This window comes from Ziziphus jujuba, chromosome 2 (genome assembly GCF_031755915.1).
Source record: "Ziziphus jujuba cultivar Dongzao chromosome 2, ASM3175591v1".
NCBI classification, from domain to species: Eukaryota; Viridiplantae; Streptophyta; class Magnoliopsida; order Rosales; family Rhamnaceae; genus Ziziphus; species Ziziphus jujuba.
Genome location: NC_083380.1, coordinates 24,585,475 through 24,601,313, shown reverse-complemented (window position 1 = coordinate 24,601,313; position 15,839 = coordinate 24,585,475). Strand labels below are relative to the sequence as shown.

Genomic DNA, 15,839 nt, shown 5'->3' with positions numbered 1-15,839 from the left:
AAACCACAAATCTTGGTGATCGACATAGCAATTGGTGATGCTATGAAAGTTCAAAACATATACTGTTTTTTTTTTTTTTTAGTTATAGATTTATGTATTTATTTATTTATTTATTTAATTTTTCCAAAAAAGATATTTATCCTTCCCGCCCAACCGTCAAAGTCTGGACCCTCGCTCACTGAAGTTAAAACGCACCGTATTACTTGTCATACGCCATGCCTTGCACACTGAAAAAAACAAAAAGTACAGAGGCAGCTGGCAAAAACGTCCTCGTCTTTTCCTTTTATTTCTCTGTGTCGTCGTCTACCTCCGGCCACAGCTGGTTCTTCCGGCGGACGATTAGGGCTTTTCTTTTTGTTTTGTTCAACAAGTTCCAGAAACCAAATCAAATTGGTTTCTCTGCTGAAAAAAGAAAAAAAAAACACAAAAACAAAAACCCTAACATCTTAAATTGTCAGGTTGGTTTCTATTCTAATCGTTTGCTTTTCAAATTTTGAAGTTTGTTTACCAATTTTTCTTAAGCGGTTAAAATGTTTAACAATTTAGTGGACAAGAATTTGTTTAAAATATAGATTGTTTTATTGTTTATTGGAACTTGTTAGTTTAAAATTTTCTCAAAAGTGGAACTGTATTTGTTGGAAATTTCAATTTCAGAGCTTCAAGCGTGAGTTTTGATTTTTTTTTTTGAATTATTTTGGCTGTTCAATTAGTTTGGTAATGATTTATTTTGCTTTTTTGGGGGATAAAATTTAAATGTTGAAATGCAGTGGATATGGGTAGCGAGAGCCATCTGAGAACATGGGTGTCTGATATGTTAATGTCACTGTTGGGATATTCTCAGTCCACTGTCGTTCAGTACGTTATTGGGATAGGTACGTTATCAAATTTTTTGCTTATGTGTTTGATTTTGCTTTTTATGTATTCCTCTGATAGAAGCATTGTTAACACTGTGCTATTAATATGGAAATTTGGTTTTTCTTGCAGCTAAGCAAGCAACATCACCATCTGATGTGGTGAGCAAGCTTGTGGAGTTTGGGTTACCATCATCTAGTGAAACACAAGCATTTGCTGAAGAAATCTTCTCAAGGGTACCACGTAAAGCGGCTGGTTTGAATGTAAGCTTTTTTTTGTTAAGAATAAATCAATTTCTGATGTGTTTTGGCTATCATATGAAACCGGGTTTGCATGTGTTTTCCATATAATTTTTGTCTGCTTGCAAAATATAACTAAAATCAGGCTTCTTGTTTTTCCTTTTATTGTCCGTATCAGCTTTATCAAAAACAAGAGAGAGAAGCCGCTATGTTGGTGAGAAAGCAGAAGACTTATGCCATATTGGATGCAGATGACGAGGATGATGATGATGATGGTGACGCTCCAAATGCTAAATCTTCCATTGAGACTACTTATGAGAGTAGGAAAGTGGTATCCCATAAGAAGCGATTTAGGAAGAAGACTGAGGAACAAGATGAAGATGATGAGGCAAAGTGATCATACTTAACTCATGAAATTTGATTTTATTTCATTTTGATTTGCTTTAAATGGTAAACTGCCAAATGAGCTTCTCCTAATAACTTCTTATTTCCTTTCTTTTGTAATCCTTCAGGTGGTTGCACGGGGAGAAGAAGAGAGACGGGTTAAAAGACGAACTTCTTCAGATGAGGATAATGATGCAGAGGTACTATTTTGTTTTTAAACATAGATGCTTCCCTGTCCTTTTTTCATTATAGATTTGTAGTTTTCATTAAAGAAACGTTTTGTTTCTGTGGGTGTGAAACCAGCCAAACATATTGAAATCATTTAATTTCATGCTGGTTTTGACCATCTCCTAGTTGGTTCGTTGTTTAATTTGTCATCTTGTTATGCGATTGTAGGATCTTTATGGCTGTGTGCTTTTATTTATTATGTACCTCTTAAGGTTTATGAGAAGATTTTACCATGCTCTAGTTGTAGTAAGCTAAGCAATAAGCTTCAGTCAATTTTGAGATTTCTCCTTTTTTTGAAGTGGCATTTTGATATATATGATATGCAGTCAGACGAAGAATTATTACGCGATCAAAGAGAAAGAGAGAAATTAGAACAAAATTTAAGAGAACGTGATGCAGCAAAGACACGGAAGGTATGAGTTCTAAATTTGGATTTTGATTTCTTACCACTAGGAATTGATGGTAGATTTTCTTGGACATTCATTTTCCTTCAGCTAAGCTAAGTTCTTTCTAGAGTTTCACACTAAAATCATTGATTGATGATATGCCTAGTGCCTCCTCTATCTTGGCTGGCTTTCTTTAGTTTAGTTATATATTTTGTCCAGAATATAATAATCATGTAGATTTTCAGAAGACTTGCATTAAAATAGTTATGTTCGTGCAGAGTATGAGTCATTACAGCCCATTAAATTGAGTTAACAAGTATATATTTAATTGTATATTAATAGTGTCTGCGTGTGTTCTGATTATTTAAAACCATTCATTAAAATCTTTTGTCACCAGAACGCATTAGATTGAGCTATGGCCTGTCTTCTGCTGATGGCTTGTTGAATGTGAATATCTAAATACCCATGGATTATTTATAGAATGATTTTTTTTTTCATTGATTTTTAAGTCACTAATGATTTTATTATTTTTCTTGTCTATAATTCTGTGGGCAACAGTTAACAGAGCCAAATTTATCGAAGAAGGAGGAAGGTAAGAACTGTTTTTAGTCATGTATAATTGTAGTTGCATGCGTATGCAAGATGTGTATCCTTGGGATCATGGGTATAAGATACATGCTTGAGTACATATCTTTCTACATACATGCATTTATCCATGCATATGTGTTCCCATATTCATGCATTCTACTTGTATCTTATATTGTATAATCACGATGCCTATTATTGCATGACAGAGGAGGCTATTCGGAGATCAAAAGCTTTGGAGGAAGATGACACTGAAGTTTTGAGGTTTGTCTTTGGACATCTTGATTTAATTTATTTCACTGTTTTCCATCCTTCTCTCTTCTTTTCTATTTTACTCTTCGATGGGTGCTTTAGCTCTTCTTTTTCCTTTTTTTGTTTTTCCTTTTTTTTTATTTTAGTTTTCTTTTGTGGGTGGTGAGGGGAAGCAAAGGAGTAGTTGGGTGTAGTTTATGACTGCTAAATTACCACAAGATAGAGTGTTACATGCCAGTTATGTTATTCTCATCCACTGTATTTTTGTTTTTGAGGATTTCTCTGCCTCTCCTTCATCGTTTGTATTAATTTCCCTATCAATAAAAGGTTGTAGTCTTGAAAAGAATGTTTTCCTCATCCGCATGGTTTCAGCTTCACTATTTTTTGTTTTAAATTATTGTCTCTATGTTTTCTTGTTCATTCACGTTTCTATACTTTGGCATGTTTTTCAAGCAAGAGTGTTGGCGTACTAAGTTTATGAGCCTGTTTATCTTCCTACGTGAATATCCACTTGTTTTGTTTCCACAATTTGCCTCTTCAAATTTTACATGAAGATTAAGGATGTGATGAGACTAATCCTTTGAGAAGGATATTTCTCAGGTACATTGTGCCAAAGAAAAAATTAATGATAAATGGTCCATAGATGACCATGCAAAAAATATTGGGAAAGATGACTATGTTTATATCTTGTATGGCGGATACACTTATTTTACATGATCATATTTGAGTGAGAGTGGCTGTCAGAAAATTTGAGTTATTATATATAGCTGCTACGAATTGTCTTAGGAAGCAACTAGTGGTTTAAGGATCTGTATAGATATTGTATCTGTGTACCAAGTTTGGTTCTTAATTTATATTCTGAAATTTGGATAAGCAATATATACTAATTCTCCTTCAATAATTGCGTTTGATTCAGAAAAGTGTCGAGACAAGAATATCTAAAGAAGAGGGAGCAAAAGAAACTGGAGGAAATAAGGTAAGCACAAAGGTTGCATGCTGCTCTTTAATAATTAATTAATTTATTTTTTAGTAAAGGCTTACAGATAATTTTCATCCTGAAAGAAAACTGCTGTTAAAGAGTATTTGAATTTAGGCTACTCATTTAGTATTTCTTATTTTATTCTTCTTCAATCTTGTGTTCGTAATATCTCAATCATTTAATGACTATCTCAGAGATGATATAGAAGATGAGCAATATTTATTTGATGGTGTGAAGCTTACTGAAGCGGAATATCGTGAATTAAGGTAATCACTGTTGCTGGCTTGGCATCCGGATCTTTTCTCTCATTTAGTTTCCTTCAATGTAAAATGAAATTATTAATTGTATCATTTTATTTTTGTTTCAATTTTAAGATGAATTGTTAAAGCAATTCTGTTGGTTGTATTCACAATAATGGTATTTTTAGTACATTGTGTTGATAATGGATTTTTCAGTTGATGCTTGATCATAATGTCCTTCATATAATAAAATGCGCTTGAGTCTTAAACTTTATGACTCAAGCATTGTGAAATAATCAAATTTTCTTACTTGTATTTCATATTAAAATTGAAATAATTTGAAACCATTGATGTTGGTTGGGCATCCAAGCGATCCTAAGGGCAACAAAAGTTTCGAACTTTGGAACAGTGTCTTCATACTAAAAAATTGACTATCCTTTTTCATCATTCTCAAAAAGTGAATAAATCACCAAATTCTGGATTTATTTAGGCTTCCTATTTTGTTTCCACACATAGAGATAGAAAAAGGAAGAAATAAAACCTCTAGTAACAATCTGGTGAGTAACCAACCTAATTTAGACATAATTTCCACTGCATCTTCTTCTTGCCAGCTAAAAGCCATCTATATGAAAGTTGTGTTTGCAAATCTGCCTTAGCTACTTATGTAGAAGATGCTTTTGCAAATCTGGCTGATTTGTGACTTATGTAGGGTTTGCCAGAGTTTTAACTTAGCAATTTTATTAAGGTGGTATCATTGGTACTCACAGCATATATTTTGAAATTTTGCATGTGGAAGATTATCTAATTCTTTGTTCATTGTGCTTTGATGAGGATGTAAAAATTAAAGTCCAACTACTATCACGAGCCTTAGCTCATTTTGGTTATTCATCAATGTATATTTTGTTGTCTTTGGAATGATGCTGAAAAGTTTATTGGGGCCTTATATGTTTGTATTTCTATAGGTACAAGAAACAAATATACGAGCTTGTGAAGAAACGCTCAGAGGAAGCGGAGGATACGGCAGAGGTAAACATCAACTTTAGCATGCTTAGTTGGTGGATCAACGAAATCTTTTATTATTCTGTTTATTTATATTATTTGATGTTAAATTATTTTTTGTAGTTATTTAGATTTTGGCTCATTATGAATTTTGAATTAATTCGTTTGGTTGAATTTGATGATTTAGTGGCACAAGTGTCATAGTGAAAATGGAGAAATATTTGGTACGAAGTATACTATTGGAATCTCATTTTCAATGCCAAGTTCTGGTTTGATAAGACTTGTGTTTAATATCTCCAATCCAGTTGTTTATCTTTCAAAGAAAATAATAAGAATAAGATTAACAATAACAATAACAATCAGTCCGGCTCTAGTCAGGTCCTAATAATAATAGGCTTTTGTGTTATTATTTGATTAATTCCAGAATCTGGACTAGGATATCTGCAAATTGGTGGGTTAGTCAATAACAATAACAATAACAATAAAAATACAATAACAATAACAATAATCAGTCCGGCTCAAGTCAGGTCCTAATAATAATAGGCTTTTGTGTTATTATTTGATTAATTCCAGAATCTGGACTAGGATAACTGCAAACTGGGTGGTTAGTCTTGCTCCTAGTCTGGACTGTTGAAGCATTATACTCATCCTGTTTTGATGGTCATTTTCTGAATCTTTTCTAGGGAGGCGTCAGACCCTAAATGTAACTAGATTTAGGGTGTGATCATAGACTGTTAATGCAGTGGTAGGAGCATGGTGGGTTTAATAAGATTTGGCATTATGATGTCAGGAGGATGAGATTCTGGTGGATGTTTGGTGTGGTCATTGTTTTATGAAGAATTATTCCAACTTTGATTTCTTTAGCTGGTGATAAGGTGACTTTTTAATTTTGGTGCAAATTTGGAAAGGGTGTAGCTTTATCATACAATTGACCGCTCTATTATTAAAGCTTTGAGTTTTTAGGAAGTGAATGGGGTGATCAATTTAATTCTTTTTGATGATTTATGGAACGGAAGTTTAGGTAGGAGGATGGATAAGGTGGTGCTTTTTAAAATTGAAATTTTTGATGTTAGATCAATTTATCTTTGCCAGAATATGGCATGATTTCCTTAAAGAGTGGCCTTCCCCACCCAAAAACAAAAAAAAAAAAAATGTTTATCTTCTGTTGAGATATTCAAATAGTAAATAACTAGGTTTAGAGAGGGTGTACTATTGTTCATTTGTGTTCATGTGGGGGGGGGGGGGGGGGGGGGGGGGGGGGAAATGTGGCGAATGGGTCATGGATGGTAAATCATTTGTTATTATTTTTTGCTTTTTCTGGTGTCGATTCATCTTCTAGTTGTCTGGTATGCTGCGGCTGCTATAATTATCTTTACTATCAATTTTAAAATAACCATTTATATCTAGTTAGCACAAGAGATTGTTGACACTCCCCTCATATATAGGTCCATTGAAGAAAGGTGTTGCAAATTGGACCTTTCATGTGCAACATGATAAATTAAAATTGTCAAACATAGCATGATTCTAGCACAAGATCCATTGGATATCTAAGATTGGTATAGTGTTGTGTAATCATTAGTCCCAAAGTTTTAGATTTTATGATGTGGAACCAACTATGTGTATCAAATTATCACAAGAGAATCAATGAATTAGACGATTTGACATGGTGGTGTGGAAGATTGTTGGAAACCTTCGAGGATGTGTTTAGCATAATATATTTGGTTTGAGAGGAATAACAAACCTTTTTAAATAGTAGAAAATTCTGCTTTTGGAGCTAAGGTTCCCTAATGTATCTTTTTGACGTACAGTTGTAATTTTTTTTTTTTTTTTTTTTTTTTTTGGGGCTGTCTCTACTTTCTTATATTTGTTATTTATATACTTATAGTGTAGTGGGAGGTCATGTAGGTGTTTTTTAAGATGATTTTTTTCTCCTAAACATAAAAAATCAGTGAGGCCAAAAACATAATTACTCTTTCTTTTTCCTTCAAATCCTTAAGTTCTTCTTTTGTTGTTTTTTCACCTATTCATATATGCAGAAATGATTTCTAATGATCTTATGAAGTGAACGACTATTCTTTTTTGGATGCTATAGCAATACTCTTTTTCAATCTAAGTCCTTGTTTCAAACAATCTGATGATGATGCTTCTTCATATTTTTTCTGACATCTTCTACTCCACATGGAATCCACTGAAATAAATGAAATTTACTAGTGATTTGGATGACTATCTTCTACAATATGGCTTATTTGTTGTCCTACTGTTCCTGCACATTGTTTAATTTTGTGCTTAATTGTCATCCTTGTTGGACGGCAGTATAGGATGCCAGAGGCATATGATCAGGAAGGTGGTGTTAATCAGGAGAAGAGATTTGCTGTGGCCATTCAACGTTACAGGTTATCACTCTAAACTAAAGAAGACAGATGTTACACATCAGCAGAATTATCTAGGACACAGTTGCACACATACATGCTACCACTGCACAAACTTTTTATATGGTCTTTATTTTTTGCAGACTTACACTTGACTGATGTAGAGTCTACATCAGGAAATGTATCTATTGAACTGTTTGTACGTTTCTGCCTAATAGGGACTCGGGTGCTGGGGATAAAATGAACCCATTCGCAGAACAGGAAGCATGGGAGGATCATCAAATTGGTATTTTTATCTTCCTGAAGTTTTGAACTTTCTTTTTTAGCACGCTTCTGTTATACTTTTATTGTTTATTTTTTAGAACTTTCATCTATGGCTTGACTACAGGTAAGGCAACATTAAAATTTGGTTCCAAAAATAAGAAGCGATCAGATGACTATCAGTAAGTTTGCTTTTCATCTTTTATTATTAATCTCCCTGATTAATTGTGTTTCTACTTGTTTTGGATTTTCATTATTACGTGCTGCCTGCATTTTGAAGTAAAACTAGATAATTATGGAAGTCTGTCGTCATGGCTTCTATTGTTTACACATCTGCATCTAACTTTCTGCACATTTGAATCTTTTGATTTTTAGGTTTGTGTTTGAGGATCAGATTGAGTTTATCAAGGCATCAGTAATGGATGGAGATGAGGTATATCCTTTAACCTCGTTATTTCTTGTTGAGACATTCTCTGGAAGTGCAGTGAATTTTGAGATTTTTCTCTGGTCTCTTGGTGAATTGTCAATTTTTCTTTCTTTTTTTAAATATGCAGTTTGATAGCGAGCAACTTATGGAGTCCAGTGAGAAGTCTAAGGCACAATCAGAATTGGAGAAGCTTCAGGTTGGTTTACATTTTTATTGTTTGTTTGCTGTTCTACAATAACTTCAGTGTGTGTTTTCTACAACATTTTATGCACTTTGTCTGAACTTGTTCTGTTATCTGTTGCATACGATGTGCTTGGCATTGAAATTTATTCTGGAAGACATGAAATTGTTGATACAGTAAATTAGGGGGAAAGGGTATATTATAAAATGTAATAATGATTTAAATGTTATGCTAATATATTTAAATTTTTTATAAAACAGTTAAGCAACATCAGTATTATTCTCTTTGTAGAATATTTATTCGTGTGGTTTATGATCCAACAATAATTTTTGTAACATTCATTATATTTTATAAATGGATGGTTTTATAGTAAGTTAGAAAAACAAAAAAAATTCATTTGGTATATATTATGAAAACTACTTTTGTTCTTAAAAGCAATTGACAAAGTGGACAAAACGATAGCTGTTTCAGACATTTAAGCAACATCAATATTCTTCTCTTTGTAGAATATTTATTCGTCTAGTTTATGATCCAACAATAATTTTTGTAATATTCATTATATTTTATAAATGGATGGTTTTATAGTAAGCTAGAAAAACAAAAAAATGCATTTGGTATATATCATGAAAACTACTTTTGTTCTTAAAAGCAATTGGCAAAGTGGACAAAATGATAGCTGTTTCAGCAATTGTTTCTAGAAACAACTCCGAGCCTAAAATTTTCTATTAAATTCAAAAATTGTTTGTGAGCATAGAAGATTTTATTTTATTTTATTTTCTTTTTTAATAACAAATTATTTTACCCATTAGATAACTATATCTTACTTTTCGAAGTGGTTTTTTGCCTTTAATTCACTCTATCCTGATCTTCAAGTACCCTATATCATAGAAAACTATTATTTCGATTGAATAACTGTTTCCCCTTGTTGTTTAATTAGGCTGACAGGAAAACTTTACCAATATATCCATATCGGGATGAGCTGCTCAAAGCTGTTGAGGAACATCAGGTATATTTATTTATTTATCTATTGGTTTTACTTTCCTGTATACAAATTGCAATTTCTTTTGAATGAATTTTCTCTCTATGTTTGTATACTAGAAAATTTCATAAGAAATATATTAATCAATTTTTGCTTGTATGCATGTCTTTATACAAAGTCTATGTTTGGATATATGTCTTATGTACACCTTTCATATGACTCTGTATTTTTTTATTTTTATTTTTTTTTTGTGGTTTTAGGTTCTTGTCATTGTTGGTGAAACTGGTTCAGGAAAAACCACACAGATACCCCAATATCTTCATGAAGCTGGATACACAAAGCGTGGAAAGGTTTTAGTTTTCTTCTTTGTAATATAATCATATTTGGCAGATATCCTTAAGTTTTAATTTACTAAGTTGAAGTTATTGTAATTTGAACCATAATTTGTGTGCGAAAAAGTTTGCTCCAAGCAGCTTGCAGTAGGTTTATTTTAAAAAAAAAAAAAAAAAAAAGGTTCAGATTGATTGTAGTCCATGATCAAACGTTGATGGAGTTCTAAGTCGGAAGTATTGTTCATACAAAGTTCTTTGTATTTATGATGTGGTTGGTTTTGAAGAAATAAGGACAAGTAAAAAGGGGATATATTCAACAATAGGTAAAAAGGAGATATTTTAAAATTTCTCTTGTTTGGTAGTTAATTTAGGGGAGAATTAAAGTGGAGAAAAAAGAAAAATCTTCTATCCGGTTCCATCTTTCACTTATCTCTTAAGAACAGAGAGATTTGGAGTTGTGTAGTCCATGTCTAAGAAATCTTAAATATCTTCTATTTACGGTTTTTTTTTTTTTTTTTTGCTCCCATTCTCTCTTCCCTTAAATTTGGCAATCATACCGTTCATTTAGTGCTATGAAATTAAATTCTGTAATTTCTTTGCAATATTGAATTTGTTCTATAATTTTGACATTTTTCTGGAGTTTGTACTAGCTATATATACATGTCCAAAATAGTCTAGTAGGTTTGGAACTTTTGTGATATTAAGAATATTTGAAATTTAGTTTGTTTCATGCGATTCCATTGATTATTCACAGGTTGGATGTACACAGCCAAGGCGAGTTGCTGCTATGAGTGTTGCTGCCAGAGTTTCTCAAGAAATGGGTGTCAAACTTGGGCATGAGGTATGCTATGTTTAGTTTTATGCTATGATTGTTTGGATGGTGCTAAAGATTTTTGTTTTAAGTGTTGTTTTGACGTAGTATTTGAATTGACAAGCATTGTTTAGTCAGTAGTTAACTACTTTTCATGTCATTTGCAGGTTGGTTATTCCATTCGTTTTGAAGATTGCACATCTGACAAGACTGTTCTGAAATATATGACAGATGGAATGCTGTTGCGAGAATTCCTTGGTGAACCAGATCTGGCGAATTATAGGTATGTTAGGTGTTTTATATCACTAGCTCACAAGCATGTAGTTAAATTGGTTATTCTATTTTACTCGCCGTGTCTTTAAAATTTTCAGTGTGGTGATGGTGGATGAGGCTCATGAAAGAACACTCTCAACTGATGTCCTCTTTGGTTTGGTAAAGGTATGCATATAGTCTGTTCGCTAAAGATGTTTATCTTGATATTCCTTTTCTTATGAAAAAGAGTTCATTACTGTTGAACCAATATATAATGGTTCCAATAAGGAGTGTCATTCCTATTGTTACCTGTAAGCAAATGTGAAAATTTGGTTCCAGTGTGTTGCTGGATGGGCTACACGTAATCCCGTTTCTGAACAGGCCTACTTAAGCAGGAGTGTTACCCTTCAACTGTTAGTTTTAATATTCAGTTAGACCTACCTAACAAAATCTTTTGGGAACAGTTGTAAATTTACATTTACCAAACTGCATCTGTTGACACATTAAAATCCTTATCACTAGATATTTGTTTATCATGGGTTCAGCTGCTGTCTTGACCAACAGTGGGACAGAACATGCTGCAGAATTATTAAAGAAAAATGGGGTTAGTAGGTTCAAACACAAGACCACTTAAACAAGTAGGCCAAAATACAATGTCAAGTGACCACTCCTTTTAGGGGCTTAAATTGTTAGAAAGTGGCCTGACTTTATATCAAGCTAATAAATTCAACATTTAACAAAAATTAAGTTGGGCTAAGCTCCGATTGATTAAAACTAACCTGTTTTATTGATTGCGTCGAGTCATTAGTTTCCTCTTTGCATTAAGTACCTTTGTTTTATTAATTTTGTGAGTCAAAGTATTTTTGTGTTACAGGATATTGCAAGATTTCGTCCTGACCTGAAGTTGCTTATATCAAGTGCAACACTTGATGCAGAGAAGTTTTCCGATTATTTTGATTCTGCTCCAATTTTCAAAATTCCAGGTAGGCGGTTTCCTGTTGAAATACATTACACCAAAGCACCAGAAGCTGATTATATAGATGCTGCCATTGTTACTGCCCTTCAAATCCATGTGACACAAGCACCTGGGGATATATTGGTATTCCTTACTGGTCAAGAAGAAATTGAAACAGTAGAAGAAATTTTGAAGCATAGAATAAGGGGCCTAGGAACGAAGATTGCTGAATTAATAATCTGCCCCATATATGCCAACCTACCCACCGAGTTGCAAGCAAAAATATTTGAACCAACACCTGAAGGTGCAAGGAAGGTGGTCCTTGCCACAAATATAGCTGAAACGTCATTGACTATAGATGGAATTAAATATGTCATTGACCCAGGCTTTGTAAAGATGAAGTCTTACAATCCTAGAACTGGAATGGAGTCGCTGTTGGTAACGCCTATATCCAAGGCATCTGCAATGCAAAGGGCAGGTCGATCTGGTCGAACAGGCCCGGGGAAGTGTTTTCGATTATACACGGCCTACAATTATCAGTGTGATTTGGATGACAATACTGTGCCTGAGATACAACGGACTAACCTTGCAAATGTGGTTCTTATGCTTAAGAGCCTTGGTATTCATGACTTGTTACATTTTGATTTCATGGATCCACCACCTTCTGAAGCATTATTAAAAGCATTGGAATTGCTCTTCGCATTGAATGCCTTAAATAAACTTGGTGAGTTGACTATAATGGGTAGACGAATGGCAGAATTTCCTCTTGATCCCATGCTATCTAAAATGATAGTTGCTTCTGACAAGTACAAGTGTTCAGATGAGATCATTTCGATTGCTGCCATGCTTTCTGTGGGTAATTCAATCTTTTACCGACCAAAGGATAAGCAAGTCCATGCTGATAATGCCCGAATGAATTTTCACACTGGCAATGTTGGAGACCATATCGCATTGCTTAAGGTTTGGTTATCTGCTAAGCACTTCTTTTGGTTCTTTTAGGAGTTAAGTCATATTTGTAGCTTAGAATCCAACGGTTGTTTGGGGGGGGGAGAGAGAGAGAGAGAGAGAGAGAGAGAGAGGGGGGGAGGGGGAGATGTTCAGGGGTGGGAGCATGGTAGTTTTGCATCTTACATCTTAATATCCTGAAAATTAGATTGGGTTTCAATTTGTATACTATTTAACTTTACAAGCAAGCAGTGACGGCCATATTTCAGAAAACATTACTGATCCTATTTATTTTTGTTTCATCTTAGGTTTACAATTCATGGAAAGAGACAAATTACTCGACACAATGGTGTTATGAGAATTATATTCAGGTACTCTTGGATAGATTGATTATTAATTTAGATATATACTAACTTCAAAATGCTACCTCTTCCTTCCTTTTTTTTTGTTTTTGTTTTTGTTTTTTTTTTTTTAATGATCTTATTTGTCTCCAACCCTTACAGGTTAGGAGTATGAAACGTGCTAGAGATATTAGAGATCAACTTGAGGGGCTATTAGAGAGGGTTGAGATTGAGCTATCCTCAAATGAAAATGATTTAGAAGCTATAAAGAAGACCATTACATCTGGTAATAGGACCCTTTGCTTATAATGACCCAAAACTAGGAGTGCTTCTTTATGTTTATCTTTCGAAATAGAATCCTAAATTGATGTTTCTTTTAGGTTTCTTCCATCATTCTGCAAGGCTTCAAAAGAATGGAGCTTATCGAACAGTTAAACATCCACAAACTGTTCATATACATCCCAGCTCAGGGCTTGCACAGGTAAAAAAGAAATGTCTTGCTTCTAGGATTCATTTTCTGTATAAGCATATGGGCTTGAAATCAGCATCTGGGTTGATCTTACACATGCTGTTTGATGAAAGAATATGCAGTGTCACACATTTCTCACACATATTGGGTTATTCAAATTTATGGGGAAGAGTAATTTGTTGTGTTAGGCTATTACTTTATTGGTGTTAGCTGACACTAACTCCTCACTATCAGTTAGGTATTCTTTTACATTGCATTTATGGATGCAGGATTTGCTATATCAGTTGTTTGACCACTGTTTTGAGTATGGTCTAATCGGTCATATCTTTCTAAGAATGTGTCAATTTACCTGGGTAAATTTTATACTATCATGGACATGCAAGAGCATATGCTATCAAGTTCGGAAGCCCCATTTTAACAAAAGCTAAATTTTTGTGTCATTGAAATCACTAGCACATGTATCTGTGGATGACAAAATCTCTTAAAAGATTAATAAAGTGAAAGATATGGATGTTAGGAGACATGTTTCTTCAACTGAATTGTCTGTAATTTTCAGAAAACCAGGTTGAACTCGGTAGACAGAAAAATGTTCTTTTTAGAAGTTCTCTTTGGTTTAGAAAAAGAAATTTATTGAAAACAACTGCAGAATATATTTTTATTGTTTTCTAAAAAATATTTTGAAAAATATTTCTAAAACGTCCCTACATATTTCAAGGGAAAGTAAGTAATATAATGTTGATTCTTGTGCATTAATTATTGCTGTTCTTTGTTTTTGTCCAATTTTTTCAGGTTCTTCCTAGGTGGGTTGTGTATCATGAATTGGTGCTTACAACCAAGGAATACATGAGACAGGTAACTGGTTACATTTAAACTATCTGGTTACATTTAAACTATCTTTCCATTATACTGGTCCTCTGTTTGATTTATGTTTTGTAAACTGGCTAATACATTGATATCCAATTGCAGGTAACAGAACTAAAGCCAGACTGGTTGGTCGAAATAGCCCCACACTATTACCAGCTGAAGGATGTTGAAGACCGTAAGTTTCTCTCTGTATTATGCTTTATAGGGTATCAGAAGTCCCATTATCATTTTTGACTAATTAGAAATGCTCCTTTGTATTTAGAGAATAGAAGCAGCATTCCATGAATAAGATGACAGCTGCTATCTTGCAGTCCATTTTGCTTTCAAATATCTCCATTAAATTTTTTTGGTTTTAAGTTTTCCAATCATTTCCTATTTATTTCCGAGTATTTTCTTGTGAATAGTTGAACAGCATTGTGTATAATTTCATCGTCAAAAACACTGTTGCAAAGCCTACAGTATAAGATTCATACCTGTCTAGTAGTTTTCATGGCGGTAATGTTTAGCATGCAGTTGATCAATTATGTTATACAGTCAGTAAGTTGCCAATTATTCATGTTTTTTGTGGCAGCTGGTTCAAAGAAATTTCCTACTGGACAAGGGCGTGCATTGTAATGCTGACAACTATATTGCCCAAGTTGTTTCAGATCCCGTTGTATCTCACAAGATACTGTTGTATATATAACTGGTGGCTTGTCAGGGGAAAAAGAGACCAGGAAGAGGTAAAAGGACCGAGTGCTTAACTTTTTATATTTCTCTTGAACTGTATGCAATTTTGTAACTAGTTTTACCCTGGCTGCTGTTTCCTTGCTCGGTTTTCATTTAGGACTTGGTGTGCTGAGACTGACCTTTTGCAGTCGTCATTTATCAAACCCAGGATTTTGGCGTGTAGGGTAGGGTTCAACCCCACTATAGATTAGATATTTGACATGATGTATAAATTTGTCCAACGATATATTAGATTTCTCCACATGGTAGCTTTTGTTAAGTTTTGACGAAGTATTAGCAAGTGCACATAAGAATTTGGGGCTATTTTCAATTAGTATCTGACTTATGTAATATTGATGAATTTTGTCCATTGTTCTTTTAAACTGTTTCTGCATTTTATCTGATTTATCAGAGTGCGTGTTAGCTTCTGTCCTTTTGATATTTGTTAGTTATGTCCTCTTTATTCAACCTTTTTCTTCTGCTTAAAATGTTTTCTGGTCTAACTTAAGTGGCTTTTAGGCTGAACACTACCTAATTCAGGTTGACTTGAAGTTTTGAGAGTTTATTCAAGTTCCATTGGTGCTACCATGCTGATATTCAATCAGGGTTCTTGGGACTCAGATTCAGCCAATGTCGGAAAATGAGCGAGATTCTGCCAAAGTTCCCTTGACCTGAATGTAGGCTCCTGCAGATCCATGTACCCTGATATGCCTGTTTGATAATCTGTTGTACTTGAAATCATGGAATCAAGATTTTGAGTTTACTAAAAACTTTAAATATATCAAAAATAATTATACCCTCC

At 33.7% G+C, this 15,839-nt stretch overlaps 1 protein-coding gene across 9 annotated transcripts; it reads left to right on the top strand.

The window, feature by feature from the left end:
* The first annotated feature begins 207 nt into the window (after positions 1-207).
* Positions 208-15,839, top strand: LOC107407162 (pre-mRNA-splicing factor ATP-dependent RNA helicase DEAH1). Of its 9 annotated transcripts, none has more exons than XR_007240764.2 (30): positions 208-458; positions 768-872; positions 985-1,115; positions 1,270-1,479; positions 1,604-1,675; positions 2,030-2,116; positions 2,648-2,681; positions 2,884-2,938; positions 3,843-3,902; positions 4,100-4,171; positions 5,107-5,170; positions 7,454-7,536; positions 7,731-7,798; positions 7,901-7,955; positions 8,149-8,206; positions 8,328-8,396; positions 9,319-9,387; positions 9,621-9,710; positions 10,447-10,533; positions 10,671-10,786; positions 10,875-10,941; positions 11,630-12,670; positions 12,964-13,026; positions 13,159-13,282; positions 13,377-13,477; positions 14,255-14,317; positions 14,432-14,504; positions 14,901-15,051; positions 15,156-15,222; positions 15,578-15,839. XR_007240764.2 is itself a non-coding variant. In XM_016014396.4 (28 exons), exons 2-28 carry the CDS (start codon positions 773-775, stop codon positions 14,942-14,944), a joined length of 3,153 nt encoding a protein of 1,050 aa, XP_015869882.3. In that variant the 5' UTR covers positions 208-458; positions 768-772; the 3' UTR covers positions 14,945-15,443. The 9 variants fall into 9 exon arrangements, 2 of the variants coding, with proteins under 2 accessions (XP_015869882.3, XP_015869881.3); XR_007240763.2 differs by having other exon boundaries at positions 15,557-15,839; XR_001580641.4 differs by lacking the exon at positions 15,156-15,222.

Coding starts and splice junctions, on each gene's coding strand:
- LOC107407162 (XM_016014395.4), top strand. CDS start 773: ATGGGTAGCGAGAGCCATCTGAGAACATGGGTGTCTGATATGTTAATG. Junction 4,172..5,106: donor GCGGAATATCGTGAATTAAG/GTAATCACTGTT, acceptor GTATTTCTATAG/GTACAAGAAACAAATATACG. Junction 13,027..13,158: donor GTTATGAGAATTATATTCAG/GTACTCTTGGAT, acceptor CAACCCTTACAG/GTTAGGAGTATGAAACGTGC.